The sequence below is a fragment of the Gordionus sp. m RMFG-2023 genome, chromosome 5 (assembly GCF_954871325.1).
Source record: "Gordionus sp. m RMFG-2023 chromosome 5, tfGorSpeb1-WG-v2, whole genome shotgun sequence".
In the NCBI taxonomy this organism is placed as follows: Eukaryota; Metazoa; Nematomorpha; class Gordioida; order Chordodea; family Parachordodidae; genus Gordionus; species Gordionus sp. m RMFG-2023.
The window spans coordinates 24,847,369-24,862,663 of record NC_088779.1 but is presented as its reverse complement, the minus strand read 5'-3'; the positions used below and the strand labels follow the sequence as shown (position 1 = coordinate 24,862,663).

At 25.4% G+C, this 15,295-nt stretch overlaps 2 protein-coding genes across 2 annotated transcripts; one reads left to right on the top strand and one right to left on the bottom strand.

Moving 5' to 3' along the window:
- Positions 1 to 6,772: 6,772 nt before the first annotated feature.
- LOC135929481 (lysosomal Pro-X carboxypeptidase-like) lies at positions 6,773 to 11,647 on the top strand. The gene is made up of 2 exons (XM_065466085.1): positions 6,773 to 8,136; positions 11,298 to 11,647. Exons 1-2 carry the CDS (start codon positions 6,780 to 6,782, stop codon positions 11,480 to 11,482), a joined length of 1,542 nt encoding a protein of 513 aa, XP_065322157.1. The 5' UTR covers positions 6,773 to 6,779; the 3' UTR covers positions 11,483 to 11,647.
- A 66-nt stretch (positions 11,648 to 11,713) lies between these two features.
- On the bottom strand, positions 11,714 to 15,291 carry LOC135929482 (zinc transporter 6-like). Its single transcript, XM_065466086.1, has 7 exons — positions 15,173 to 15,291; positions 15,010 to 15,094; positions 14,925 to 14,967; positions 14,815 to 14,880; positions 14,449 to 14,772; positions 12,169 to 12,679; positions 11,714 to 12,050 (listed from the first exon to the last, which is right to left on the bottom strand). Exons 1-7 carry the CDS (start codon positions 15,233 to 15,235, stop codon positions 11,910 to 11,912), a joined length of 1,233 nt encoding a protein of 410 aa, XP_065322158.1. The 5' UTR covers positions 15,236 to 15,291; the 3' UTR covers positions 11,714 to 11,909.
- Between the last annotated feature and the right edge of the window lie 4 nt (positions 15,292 to 15,295).

Below are 15,295 nucleotides of genomic sequence, written 5' to 3'. Positions count from 1 at the left end.
ATTATGACCTTGGAACAGAAACCATCATTTGATGGTTTTTGTAATTTAATAAATATATTAAAATTACCGATAGACATTGAAGCCTTGTTTGAAGAGATTTAATTTTTTCCATTTTTTATGATTCGCCAGAATACTTAAAGTTAGATGGTCTAAAAGCAGAGGAGAAATGGGTGGAATTTTTTCGTAATAACGATAAATCCCCATGCTTGGAAAAAATTTGCGAGTATGTTTTCTCCATACCTCATTCTAATGCCTCATCGGAGCGCATTTTTAGCCTGATGAGGACTGCCTGGAGAAAGGAGAGAAATCAAATTGCTTTAACAAATTAGAGGCCGAGTTAATGGTTAAACAAAATTATAAAATGTCATGCCAGGAATTTTATAAATATCTTAATAACGACGGTAAAGTTTAGTTCCATTATTTAAATCTCAAATAAAATATAATTAACTATAACTATTTGACTTTCTATATTTTATAAAATCTTATTTATACATTTGCATAAAATCAAATAAATTTATTTTTTACATTGTAAAATTAATATTTTGAATATTTTGGCAAATCATAAAAATAAATAAGCATTACAATCTCCTCAAACATGACATCATATTAAATCTTATTAATAATTATCCGATAATAGTAATAATATTCTTACTTTGGTATTTCTGCAGCATAATTTAGTGAACCTTTATTAAATTATATTCTTCTGATTGCAACTGCATATTAACAGCATATAGTAGATTTCCTATATGTAAAATTCCTAAATATACTTTTGCCATTATTTGAAAATTTTTTTCAAAATATTAGGACAGCTTTTATAATCTATTTATTTTTTAAAGGTTTGTAAAATTTTAAAATTCTACGATGGCGCGTATTAGAAGGAACCTGTCAACCAACATTATGCTGACTCAATTCTGTAAATACACTCTGGTTTTTGCCAAATTCACTGAGGAATTATCAGATCAGAAAGCTGCCATGCAATTCATTGGTAATGCCAAATCTGCCATATTTACCATTATATATGGTTAGCTATGTCTTTGGATATTTCATATCTGGAGAAAATTTTTTAAATAATTGAAATGACATTAATTTTGTTGAAATAGGGGAGGATCAAGGGAAATGTTTTGATATCTCCTTATTAGATGCATCTGTTAGAATTGCATATGTTTGCACATCTTTCAAATCGTCAAGAATTGACCTTCTGGATTTATATCCTAAAACATTGATGATAGCTGCTCATTTGTGTTCTACAAAGTATACTTTTCATTTATATTAGTCGTTAAATATTATGGGGAAAGATTCTACCAACATTGTGATGTTAAGTAGCTCTCTGAATGTTGTACTGCATGATAGTTATTTACCATTTCCGCAACTGTAGTTGCATCTGTATTATTTCTTATTTTTGAAGAATATTTTTGTTTTGCAATAGATGTTGATAGACTGCCCTGTACTGATTTATGCTTTGAAGATTTTTGATGCCTCAAAATATCGTATTCCCTTCCCCCATTGTATTAACTAAATACTGTAGAACAACTTCCCCGCACTGATTATAATTATTTTTTACATTGTAAATTTGAAATTGTTTGTTTTTTTATAAAATCTTATTTATACATTAGCATAAAATATATTTTTTTACATTGTAAAATTACAATTTTTTTATAAAATTTTATTTTGTTTACATTCTTTGTATTTAAAAAGATCGTTGGTTATTATTTTTAAACAAAATTAATATATTATAATAAATCAATATGTTATTTTAATAATAAAGATAGTATTTAAGAAATTTTGTATCGTACTATAATTACCTATTTTGAAAAATAGTTGCGTATTTTATTTTAAAAAATAGTTGCCTATTTTATTTTGAAAAAGAGTTGGGTATTTTATTTTGAAAAATAGTTGGCTATTTTATTTTGAAAAATAGTTGGCTATTTTATTTTGAAAAATAGTTGGCTATTTTATTTTGAAAAATAGTTGGCTATTTTATTTTGAAAAATAGTTGGCTATTTTATTTTGAAAAATAGTTGGCTATTTTATTTTGAAAAATAGTTGGCTATTTTATTTTGAAAAATAATTACCTATTTTATTTTGGAAAATAGATTCGATTTTATATTTATAAAAAATAATAAGCGGATAACTAAGTCAATTCTAAATCCCGGCCCCCGCAAAAATTTTTTTTTTAGCAATTTCCATATTTCTCCCACAATTTTTATATTACTCCCACAAAATACCGAATTTCTCCCACAATTTGAAAATTTTGACCTGGCAACTCTGGAAGGGAGATTAGTATATTTAATGGGAGTTGAAAATTTGCAAATAAGAAAAAAAAATTAAATCAAATGATTTATTATAATTTGCAGGTTTTTTTCTGTGTTGTTTTAAATATAGCTTATATTTGGAGTTTGCTAAATGGCATCTCTAAAAAAAAATAAACTAGTTTTATTTTATTCATTATTTTTGATAAGTATTTATCATTACTTGTTTGTGATATTTATGTATTTTTTAAATTAGTTTTATTTTCTAATATGACTTATTAATTCTTGCGTTTGTAATGTCATATATATAAATATCATTTAAATCTCTTTTCAAATTTTTTCTATATATTTCTTGCATAATCATTAATATTTAATTATTAAAAACGTAACATTTACTTGGTTAAATTTTGTAAATTACTGTTATGTAATTTTACTTATATCATAAATAAATAAAAGTAACTAATAAAGTTGAATTCTACCTTATTATAATTATTTTATTAAGATAGTTTTAAAATTATCTAATGTTATATATCATTTGTAGCTTAAATATTTCCTCTAATAAGAACTTGCTAAAATAATTATATATAAAATATATTAGGGATGTGCCGATATTTTTTATCGGATCGGGCCGATATTTCACCCATTTTAAAATATCGGTTATCTGCCAATTATATAAAATTTGATCCAATATAAAATGGCTTCTTTAACAAAAATAAAATGTTATAAAATTTTTTAAAAAAGTTATATCTAAAATCATTTATTTTTATAAATAAAATCGAAATCCATTTTTATGTATATTTTTTTAATAATAATAATTAATTAATTAACATTCTGCCATATTGTTATTTTTTTTGCGCATTCTGCTTATAAAAGTGTGCGAGATTCTCTTCAGAATCTGTTTTTGGTGAAGCTGGTGATATTGACGTTATTAAAGCCGTAAACTGACCTCTGATAAATTAGAAATATTGGTATTTCTAAAAAGAAATCTTCGATATATGTTAAATATTATTTTAATTATTTATTTCAAATTTCATAATATAATTGTTTATTACTTATTATGTATATAGATTAATGTTATTACTTATTATATAAAAGTGATTTAACAATAAAAATATTTTATACACTTTTAAAATTGCAACTGAATTGAATATAAACTACAACTGATCATTATAATATATTTAAATGAAATAAGTTATGGTAAGTTAAATTATAGATGTTATACTAATAAAAAGTATATTATTAAAACCGTTGGTATTTTTACGGAATACAAAATTAGATATAATATCGGATCGGTAATCGGCCGATATCAATTTAATATCGGGATTATCGGATCGATCCCTAAAAAGTGGTATCGGTACACCATAAAAAATATATATCCAAAATGATTTTAATTTGACAATCAGCCATCCTATAAAAAATTTTAATAACAATTATCTAAGAGGAACTTAAGTATAGGTATTATTAGGTTAATAATTATAAAATAAAAATGTAATATATACTTTAATATGTTTAACAAAGTTTGTAGAGGAGTTTGTTGAACCTTTAATAACATTTTTACTTGTGCAATTTTGACATTCAGCTTGAACCTTGTCCTTTTTCACATAAATTACTTTATAAAATTTTCCATTTAGAATTTTAAGATTCGCATGAATGTTAAACATTCTACAAATTAAAAAAATATTACATATAAAATATATCCTTTACTTATTTAGTTTTGGTGTTGTTATTTTTAAACTATCTATCTTTATGACCTGTAAAATTTTCAATAATTTTGGTTATAAATATATTTAAAATATAGCGGGAAAAAATAAAGAAAATAATACAAGATTTCACGATAAAGTTACATTGTATGATATGTAAATGTTTTATAATATGAATATTAAAAAGAATCTGTATCTGTATCTTTTTAAAGAAAATGAAAAAGATACAAGATTCTTTTCAAAATAAAGGATCTTAGATACAGATACTAGTATCTTATTAAAAATGTCAATAAGATACTGAGTACAAGATACAAAAGGATCTTGTATCTTGAATCTTAGATACAAGTATTCGCGGTACTGCCCAACTCTGATTATGATTAATTGCTTTTTAGCAAGACAATTTAGCAAGACAGTTTAGCAAGGCAGTATTTAGTCATACCCGTGTATAGAACACTAGAATTATCATTTTAATTAATAATTTGATTTTAATTATTTAAAAATTTTAAATTTCATATTGGCCTATCTATAAACTATAAAAATAAAAATATTTTTATAAATCCAGTATAGAATTGCCATGTCTCCCCCCATCAGCAGGAGGATCCCGCAATTTTTTAGTTTACACGCAGACATCTCTCTTACGCAAAACGACCGCAATTGAATCTCCCGCAAAAATCTACCGCAATTTTTTAATTTCTCTCTAAATTTTTTAAAAAGTTTTAACGTTTTTAAAGGTCCTTGAAGTTGGCCCCACAATTTTTGATTTTCAATGGTTTATCAGTTGGTGTGATTAGTACCCGATTTGTATCGTTTTCAGTTCGATTTGTACCATCACCGTTTTTGTTATATTCAAAGAACAAAATGGGGGGCCAACTTCACGACCGCCCCCCAACTTCTGAACTTAAAAATAAAAAGTGAATAGGTCGATAGAGAATGATTTGTACCGATTTGTACTGTTTTCAGTTCGATTTGTACCATCACCGTTTTCCAGCTATTGACCGTTGAAAATATGGCGCAAAAAATAAAAAACACTCAAAATTTATTTTTTTTTAAAATTTTTTTAACGTACAACGGTAGAGAATTTTTTTCTCTTCCATATGATGCCTCAAATTAAGCTTTATCTTCATTATTTATTTCGGAAATCAAATTTTAAACCATTAGCGTGAAGTTAGCCCCCCCCCCCCCCGATATTCAAAATTTGAGATTATTCAAATTTTTAAAACGGGATTGATTTGTACCGTTTCAAACTCGATTTGTACTATTACCGTTTCCCATCTATTGACCGTTAAAGATATGGCGCCAAAAATAAAAAACACTCAAAATTTATTTTTTTAAAAAAATTTTTTTAACGTACAACGGTAGAGAATTTTTTTCTCTTCCTAATGATGCCTCAAATTATGCTTTATCTTTATTATTTATTTCGGAAATCAAATTTTAAACCTTATATTATAGAGTAAAGTTAAGCCCCCCCCCCCCCCCCCGATATTCAAAACTTAAGATTTTTCAAATTTTCATTGTCTGAACAGTAGATATAGTGTTATTTTTTTATTAATGATTCAACCCATACAATACAGTAATCATAGTCTATGTTCAATTTAATGTAACCATTTCAGCTTCAAAGGGAATTGAGTGGGATAAAAATATTTAGTATAAAATTGGATGATCCTTTGCTCTTATAAATTGCAAAAGGATGTAGATATATACAATCAAGAGTGGAATAAAATTTTCAATAACCTAATTGTGTGATCTTGGTTTTTATATTTACAAGAATAAGGAATTCAATATATCTAATTGTGTGACCCTTCACTTAACTTTGGATATGATATACTCAACAATTTAAAATAGATCAAATGTAACCATTCCAGTTTAGAAGGTATATGTGTAAGTAAACTTATAATTGCAAAAGGAAGCGTAGAATATTATAATAAATCTAATTGTATGGTTATTTTATACTTATTGAGTGTACTCAACAATTTAAAATAGATCAAATGTAACCATTCCAGTTTAGAAGGTATATGTGTAAGTAAACTTATAATTGCAAAAGGAAGCGTAGAATATAATAATAAATCTAATTGTATGGTTATTTTTACTTACTGAGTGGAATAAAAAATTTTCAATATAAAATTGCATGTCTCTTAATCCTTATAAAGAATAAAGATATTCTATAATGTAGATATATACAATCAAGAGTGGAATGAAATGTTCAATAACTAAATTGTGTGGTCTTTTAGATCTATCTGATATACACAACAAAGTTAAAATAGATCAAATGTAACTATTCCAATTTAAAGATATGTGTAAAAAAAGATGTACTTATCTACATTATAGTTAATGAATGTTACTTCCTTAAAAGGGATTTATAGATTTTTTATTTTAATCATATTTATTTACAGATTCTATGAACATTAAATCTCAATAGTGATAGTAATCATCAAAACTTACATTAAAAAATTTAAACTTAAAATCAGCCATCACCCACCGTTAAAGTAATTAAATTATACTGTAGTTCTCGGGTATAGGCTAATTTTTTACCCCACTCCTTTTTACTAAGCCTATAGAGGTCTAAGCAGAGATTCAAATTTTTGTATCGAAGTATATTTACATACAGATAATTACATTTTTATACTTCGATACACCATTTCATATATATAAATACAAGTATTTAGACTTTAAAAACTCTTATAATTATTAACATCGTCTTTTTTTTAATACCAGATAAATAATGAATGGCATTATTTCGATAAATTGCTCAAATATTTATTCGCACATGTTTTTTAAAAAATTTGCTTTTCAATGGGTTTTATCATTGATTATAATTCTAAAAATAATTGTTATGAACGCTGTTTATTTAAAATTTCATGAAGAATATTTTCAGACATATGTTGATCATTTTAATTACACTAACAATCAAAAATTCAATTTAAGATATTTAATTAATGATGAATACTGGGACAACAAAGAGGGACCTTTATTTTTATATACTGGTAATGAAGGTGATATTGAATTATTTTCAGATAATACACGCTTTATATGGGACCTTACTTACAAATTCAAAGCTCTCTTGATATATGCTGAACATAGATATTATGGTAAATCTTTGCCCTTTGGACCCAACAATTCATTTATAAAAGAAAATATGATCTATCTTACATCAGAACACGCTTTAAATGATTTTGCCCTTTTAATTCATTATTATAAAGAGGATGTGATGAAAAATGAGAATTTAAAAGTCATATGTTTTGGTGGGTCATATGGAGGCATGCTTGCAGCATGGATTCGAATGAAATTTCCAAATTTAGTTACAGGATCAATAGCTGCATCAGCTCCACTATTATACTTTTATCAAATGTCACCTTGTGATACTTTTGTTAAAATTGTTAGTCAAAATTTTAAAAATGAGTCTGATTACTGTTTTAATAATATTAAAAAATCTTGGGAAATAATTAATAATTATTTTAAATTCAATGACACTAAAAAATTAGCTATCATAAAAAATATTTTTGAAATCTGTAACATTTCACAACTTAATTTTTATGATAAGGAAATATTTAAATCATGGATCCAAGATGCATTCATTTCAATGACAATGGCGAATTATCCATACCCTGCTAACTTTTTAGGATCCATGCCAGCTTGGCCTGTTAAAGAGGCATGCAAATTTTTAAATAAATCTTACAATGGTTATGATTTAATAAGCAACAATACAGATATATTATTATTAAAGGCACTTTATCAAGCTATATCAATATATTCAAACTACACTGGCTCAACTAAATGCAATTTAATCAATTCTGATACTTCCAATGATTCTTTTAATTTGTTCAAAAAAATTTTTTTGGGAAAACCAAATTTAAAAATTGGGCAACTTTTTAAGCTTAATGAATTTCAGGCATCACCTGCTTTAGGTTATAACAATTGGCTTTATCAAAGTTGTGAAGAAATGGTTATGCCCTTTTGTTCCTCAAAATCAAATATAAATCATAATTTAATGGATAGTAGTAGCATGTTTGAACCATCAATATGGAATTTTACAGCCTATTCATTAAATTGCCAATCAGCATTTGGGATCATACCTAGACCATATTGGTTATCATTGTATTATGCTGGTTCAAAAGATAAAAATCAAAATATCTCTATTATTGCATCGAGTAACATCATATTTTCAAATGGACTGCTAGATCCTTGGTCAGGTTAACTAATATTAATATTTATATGTTTTTTTTATTAACCCTTGGGAAATAAAAAATAATGGGGTGAATATGGACCCAAATTTTAAACTGCTATATCTCAGTCATTGGTTTATATCAGAATATTTATAAAAAATATATTAAGATATAATCTATCTTTATAATATAATAATTATTTTAAAATTTGATCTAATAATTTATAAAAGTTATATAAATAAAACCTGTTTAATTTGGGCACCATTGGGACCAAGATTTGTACTTAGACATATCCTAATTTATCAAGACTTATTTTACTTTAACAATTATTTTAACATCTGTTATATTCTTAGTTTAACTTAAACTGAGATTATGTTCAACCATTTCAAATTTTTATTTATTTTTCAAAATCATGAGTAAAATTATGTATATATAAATTAACTTATATAGGTGCATGGTTGGTATCAAATTTTTTTTAAAAGAATATAAATAAAATAAAAGGTTTTTATAAATTGTGAATTGCAAAATTATATTTCAAATAGGTTATATTCTATTCGAAATAAATTAATTTAAATATTTATTCCCTGCACATATATTAATATTTTATCTCACAAAAATTTAAAATTTATTTTCATTTTTTTAAACCTTTATCATTCAAATAAAATTATATTTAATTTATTTACTAATACCTATGATTATGAAATTTCTAGATTGTATAAAATATTCAGATTTCTAAATAGACCGAATTTGCTGAATATAATTATTTCTGAGACTTCTTGTGTCCAGGAAGAAAGAAACTGCAAAAGCCTGCCAAACAAGATGATGCCTTTAACATCAAGCGTGTTCAGTATTTTTTAAATATATATAAGAGCCCATTACAAGTGCCCCTGAGAAATATCATGGCCTGAAACATACATTCCACCTGAAACTTATACATTATTAGATTCAATAAGACATCCGATTTTATTCATTGATATATTAATAATTTATATATTACATTGCAATATTTTTCAAATGGATTTGACGGAATTTATGAAAAGCAAATATTATTATATTACAATTAAAAAACTAAGCAATAATATGGACCAAGAATTTCTCGAGATTTATGTGATTGTTGAGGCAAAAGTGAAATTATATGATTTTCACAGCCTCAACTTTCACCAACAACAAATCTTTCTAATATTAAGTTGGATTAAATTGAGGAGTTCGTATTCCACTTTTGGATACATTTTTGACTCAAATCAATGAACGATTATGAATCATCAAAGTTCCATCCAATTTTCAAATACTATATCTTATAACTTCCTCTAATCTGAGGATATATTAAATCTTGATATTGAATTAAATATTTAGTTAAATTTTATTATAATAGTATCTGAAGGTCAATTAATTTTAGAGTTTAATCCTGATATGAAAGATTAATTTTTGTAGATAATCATCCAAGAATATATTTTATGAGTTTTTCCAAATATATTAAAATTACTATATATTTTATTTTGACAATTATATTAATTAACAACCACAAATGAGAGGACCTTTTCTTTGTTAGAAAGAATAAAAATTTATCTCAAAAGTACTACATCTAAAAATTGATTGAATGGACTAGGTTTAATTAAAATACACTCAATTTTAATTCAATACGTAACAAATTATAATTGGCGCAATCGCAAAGAAGATTAAATTTTCGATTTTACTGTGATATACATACTGGTTTATAATATTTTTTAATAGTTTTGTATTCGCTCATAAATATTTCATATTTTCTATTACTTTATTATTCGTGTTCAAAATTATCATATTTTCAAATATGATTGGTTCTAACAAATTTTATATGGTGATTAATTCTAATAAATTTTGGCTCCAATCATTTTAATATAAACCCCCCCCCCCTCCCTCTTTTTATGAAAATTCCTGATCACGCGTCTGAACTCATATAAAATAAAATTAAATATATGTCATATGGGGATTCGGAATCTCAATTTAAAAACATTTACTAGTATAATTGATTTTAAACCAAGAAAAAATTATAATGATTTTAACTTTTTTATGTCTTTTATATCTTGTAAATTTTGAAAAATAAATATAAATTTATTAATAATCTACTCTAATCATAAAAATATTAATTTTTATAATTATGACTTGACAAAATAACAAAAAAATGTAACAATGAATGCACAAAATTAGCTTCCCCCCAAAGAATAGATATATATGACAGTAGGTAAAAACCATCCAAGGTTCTGAGTGCTTTAAAAATCTTGGGGTCTGGATCCAAAAACACTGATAGATTAGAAACAACGGAGATTAAAGTTATATTAGGAATGTTTATTATACATTTATTAATTTTCTTAATCTCCGCTCTAACCAAAGAATTAAGGCTGAAGGATGGTTCAAAACTATCAACGTAAGTATAATCCCAATAAATAAGAATAAAAAAAAAATCAATTTATGAAAAAATAAGATGTTATCTTTGCTTGTTTATTTGGTACAAAGTTTTATTTGATAGGATTCGATGATGCCATCTTTAGATTTATAAATAATGTGAACAGTTCCTCTATAAATATTAAATCTTTTAGCACTCTTTGAGTACGATGATTTAGAAATTAAATAATCTCTTAATAATTTTGTTATTTAACATGAATAGTTTTAAAAAGATGATAAAATTTTATAATATAAATGAATGAATGCAATAATATAACAATAAATGTCCATTTTATGTAAGTCTTTTGATAATAAGAAAAAAAATTAAAAATCCGCCCTCTTTAGATAGTAGTCAACTGCCCAATTTATCAGGACATTTTCTATTAGAAGTTTTTGGTCAAATTAGCTAGTCTCCTGAATTATGATCCCAAATTAAATAGGCTTCATTGTATTTAAAAAGTATTTTACATAAAATAAATATTAATTTTTATTTTATCTTATTATTAATAACAAATTAAAATGATTTTTAATCCCAAAATTCTTATTTACATTGAAATTATAAATTAAATTTTTTTTGAGTTGATCAAAATTGATTAAACACTTGTCAAAAGTAAACAAAATTTTGAATATATATTGTTTAGCCAAAATTATTAAGTTACTGAAAAATCCATATCATAATATTGAAAGATTTAAATACATTTTTTAAAACACTATTGTGTCCCCTTGAATGTTCTCAAGGGTTAATATTCAACGCATATGTTTAATTTTAGGTGGAGGTATATATGAAAATGACACTCACAAGGATATCATATCAATAGTTATACCAGAAGGGGCTCATCATTTAGATCTAAGGGAGCCAAATCCATTAGACCCAGTATCTGTAATAAATGCAAGACTCATTGAACAACAATATATTCAAAAGTGGCTAGCAACATCTAAAAATTACAATTCATAATTTTATATGATAATCAACAATGAAATCTATCGAAAACCATAATATATTTTTATAGTTTATTAATATAAAATTAATGCAATTTATATTATGGCATATGATTTATAAATATATCACTATTGTATAAAATGCCAACTTTATATTTTAATAATTAATTTATTACATTATGTACACACAAATAAATTTTATAGGTATATAATGCACATATTTAACATAATTATAACAAGGAAAATTTGTTTTTATATACCATGATACCAACCCAATAAGAGAAAATATTAAGACTGAATTTAAAAAAAGAACCCTGCATTCATATTTAGCGCGAATTTACGGCCAAATTTATAAAAATAAAGCATACATATTTTGTATACTTCACCGAAAATTCATGCTAACTGAATTTGGAGTTATGAATGAGAAATAATACATGTATAATTTAGAAATTTCTGCGAGCATAAGAATCCTTGACAATTTCGACAGTTAAATCCGTTACCATAGGAGACAATTTGTCAGTGACATGTGCCGCTACCAATTGCTCGTCAGCGTCTCTTTTGCATCTTACCTTGACCGTTCCTACCTATTTATGGGGCAAGTTAAATATTACGGAATAAGTAAATGATAAATTTTTCTAAAACATAATTTAAAAAATTTAAACGTAGCCATAATTTTTTTTTAAAATTTCATTTAAAAAATACCGTATGCCCAAACGAAAGCACCCAAAAGTGCTCGTTGGTTAACTCCAAGACGCCATCCAAAATGGACGCTTCCCGGAGGCATCTATCCAGTTGTCCTATGGTATAATCGGGGCACAAAGTTTGTAATAATATTTTGGCCGTACTTTTAGCGATTGGGAATAATGTTATAAAAATAGCCAATAATATGAACGTGCAACATATAAGATCCATTATAGAATTATTTATGTTAATTCTGTGCGGGGTTACAGACAAAGGAATGGTAGTTAAAGTTTCCTCGGGACCTAATGGTTTAAGGAATACCATTTGTGAAGGATGTGAATAACAAAATTTGAAGATCACGTAAAGGGTAATGGCGGAAAGAGAATTGAGAATGTTGAAAGGGTCGTTTATGTTAAAAGTGCTATTGGGATTATCTTTGCTGTTTTCTTTGTAAAGCACTCCTGTTTGTCGATTTAAAATTATGTGTGGTGATACATACTTTTGCATAAAACTTGGTAAATAATTGCATATGCTTTTTCATTAAAAAAAAAGGTTAAAAATGAATGTTATATGTAAATTAGTATTTATAAAGTGTTGACATTCTTTTGCAAATGGGTCTTTGATTCAGGTGCCTAACTATATTATTCAAAAAAGGAAAAAGGTTTGATTAAAAATGGAAAAAGTATGATCATAATCGGAAAAGTTTCAATTAATAATAATTAATCAGAGACCTGCAGAGGTACTATTTGCATGGCATGGCCCGGATTTTTTATCAAATATTTTTTAGGCTCAGCCCAGGTTTTCTAAAAAATATTATATTTATTTTTATAGCTAATAATGACGATTTCAAATATTTGGTAAAATATATGGCCTGGCCTGGATATTTTTTTTAAAAAAAATTCAGGGTATGCAGGTCTCTGATAATGAATTGTCATTAAATTAATTGGTTATCATCAATTTATTTTCTAATCTCTTTAATTTTATGTCATTCTTAAATCATCTTCAATTCAATTTTTTTCCCCTCATTTTTAATAATTATTTTTTGTCTTTTAAATCCTACTAAGTTTGCATTCACCTGTAAACAAGATTTGCAGGCTCAGTAAATTGGATATGGCCAATTTTTAAATCTAGGACAAGACAAATTTATTTCTCATGATTGCAATTAAATATAGTGAAAAAGTGATAAATAGAAATGACAAAAAATAGAAATAGAGAATTAAAGAAATGGCAGATATTAAAAAAGGCTTAAACAAATATAGGAACAACAAAAAATAAAGACAAGAAAATAAATAAATAAATTTAAAAATAAAAAAAGGATTTTTAACATGGCAATAAAAATTATAATGATTTTATTATGCATAAGTCAGTATTTAAAATTAATTCATAGCTAATTTTGGTTAGTATGATATAATAAAAAAAATTATAAACCAGATACCAGCAGACCCAAACCTAAGCCTGGCTCGTTTTAATTTTTTTTAAAAAAATAACCCAAGCCAGACTGGGCCTAAAAAAATTTTTAAAAAATACCTGGGTAGGACTAAATATTATAAGGCCAAATACTTTAAATCGCAATAAATAACTAAAAATTAAAAATATAATATTTTAAAAAATCTGGGTTGAGCCAAAATTTGGGCCTGGCCATGCAAAGGTACTACTTGCAGATCTTTGATATTTTTAATAAATATAATAATAATAATAAAATTCTGTGTAATTATTAATTTGGATTTTGTGTGATCAGAGACTTAAAGAGGTATCAATTGTATGGCCTGGCCTGGATTTTTTTTTACCCTGCTGGGGTTTTATATTTTTAGGCCCAGCCCAGATTTTTTAATATATTTTATTTATTTTTAATTTTTATAGCTAATAATAATGGTATTTAAAATATATGACCCACCCCGAGTATTTTGTTTAATCAGGCCTGGCCTAAGTATTATAAGAAAATTAAAATATGGCACAAACTCCAGGCTGGCAGGTCTCTGAAATATATATTGATTGATAAGATAAAATCTATGATCTCTCATAGTAATAATTTTTGTACTTTAAAAATTTTTTCTACAGAGGATTTTAGGGTAAAAATGTGAAAAGTTGGAAGGCTATAGTATAATACATAGTTATGATTATCTCACTTAAATGATTTTAAAAAATAGATGTCAAATTTAAATAAACTTTTTATTATTATCTGACATAAATAATTTCAAAATTAATAATTGGGCTGTTATCTATATATATATAATTTTATACAAAAAAGTTAATTTTAAATGAATAATTATAATTTCATATAAAAATAAAAAACTAACTAACTTTTGATATATATCAATTAATTGTAATTGTAGGTGATTTGTTCCACAAAAAGATATTGTTTTGTCAAAAGGATTACGATTACTTGAATGGAAAAACCTTAACCCATAAGTCACTATAAGTTGAGATAAAAATCCAAATAATAAACATATATTAAATCGATTGTCTTTAATATCCAAAAAGGATGAATGTGAATCATGAGCAGAATGTGGCGAATCTTCAAATAGACTTATAAACCGTTCAAAGCAATCCTTTAAAGTAAAAAATGATGCAAACTGTGTTAATATGACAGTTACAAATACAGATACAATCTCATATCTGTCATATCTATTATCAATATAGTAAATATATTTTTTATATTAAAAATACCCATATGTGTAAGATAAACTTGATTTTTGTTTTCTGCACCATCCTGATACCAATAAAGTAATTATTCTAAAGTGTATATTTAATTATTTTTATTAAAATATTAAAGAAACCTCATAATATCAAAAAATATCAAATGTCCATAAGTTTTTAGGCCTATAATAAACTGTAAAAAAAGATAATAATAACTTATGATACTTAAGGAGTTTGTGTGGTGAGCAATAGAAGCTACATAAAACATTATAATTGAGTGACATACTAGCCAAGCAAAGCAAATGCGTAACTATAATATCAAATAAATATATAATTATTAGACATAATTAAAAATTAAAAAAATATTGATATTATAAGTATAATATACATATTTATCCTTCGGTGATTTCAATATATCATAAAGAAATAAAAATATCGATCGTAGTATCATGATTGCGTTCCACTCAAAATTCAGCCATGTGTTTTTAGATGTGTCTTAGCCTAGAGTTGA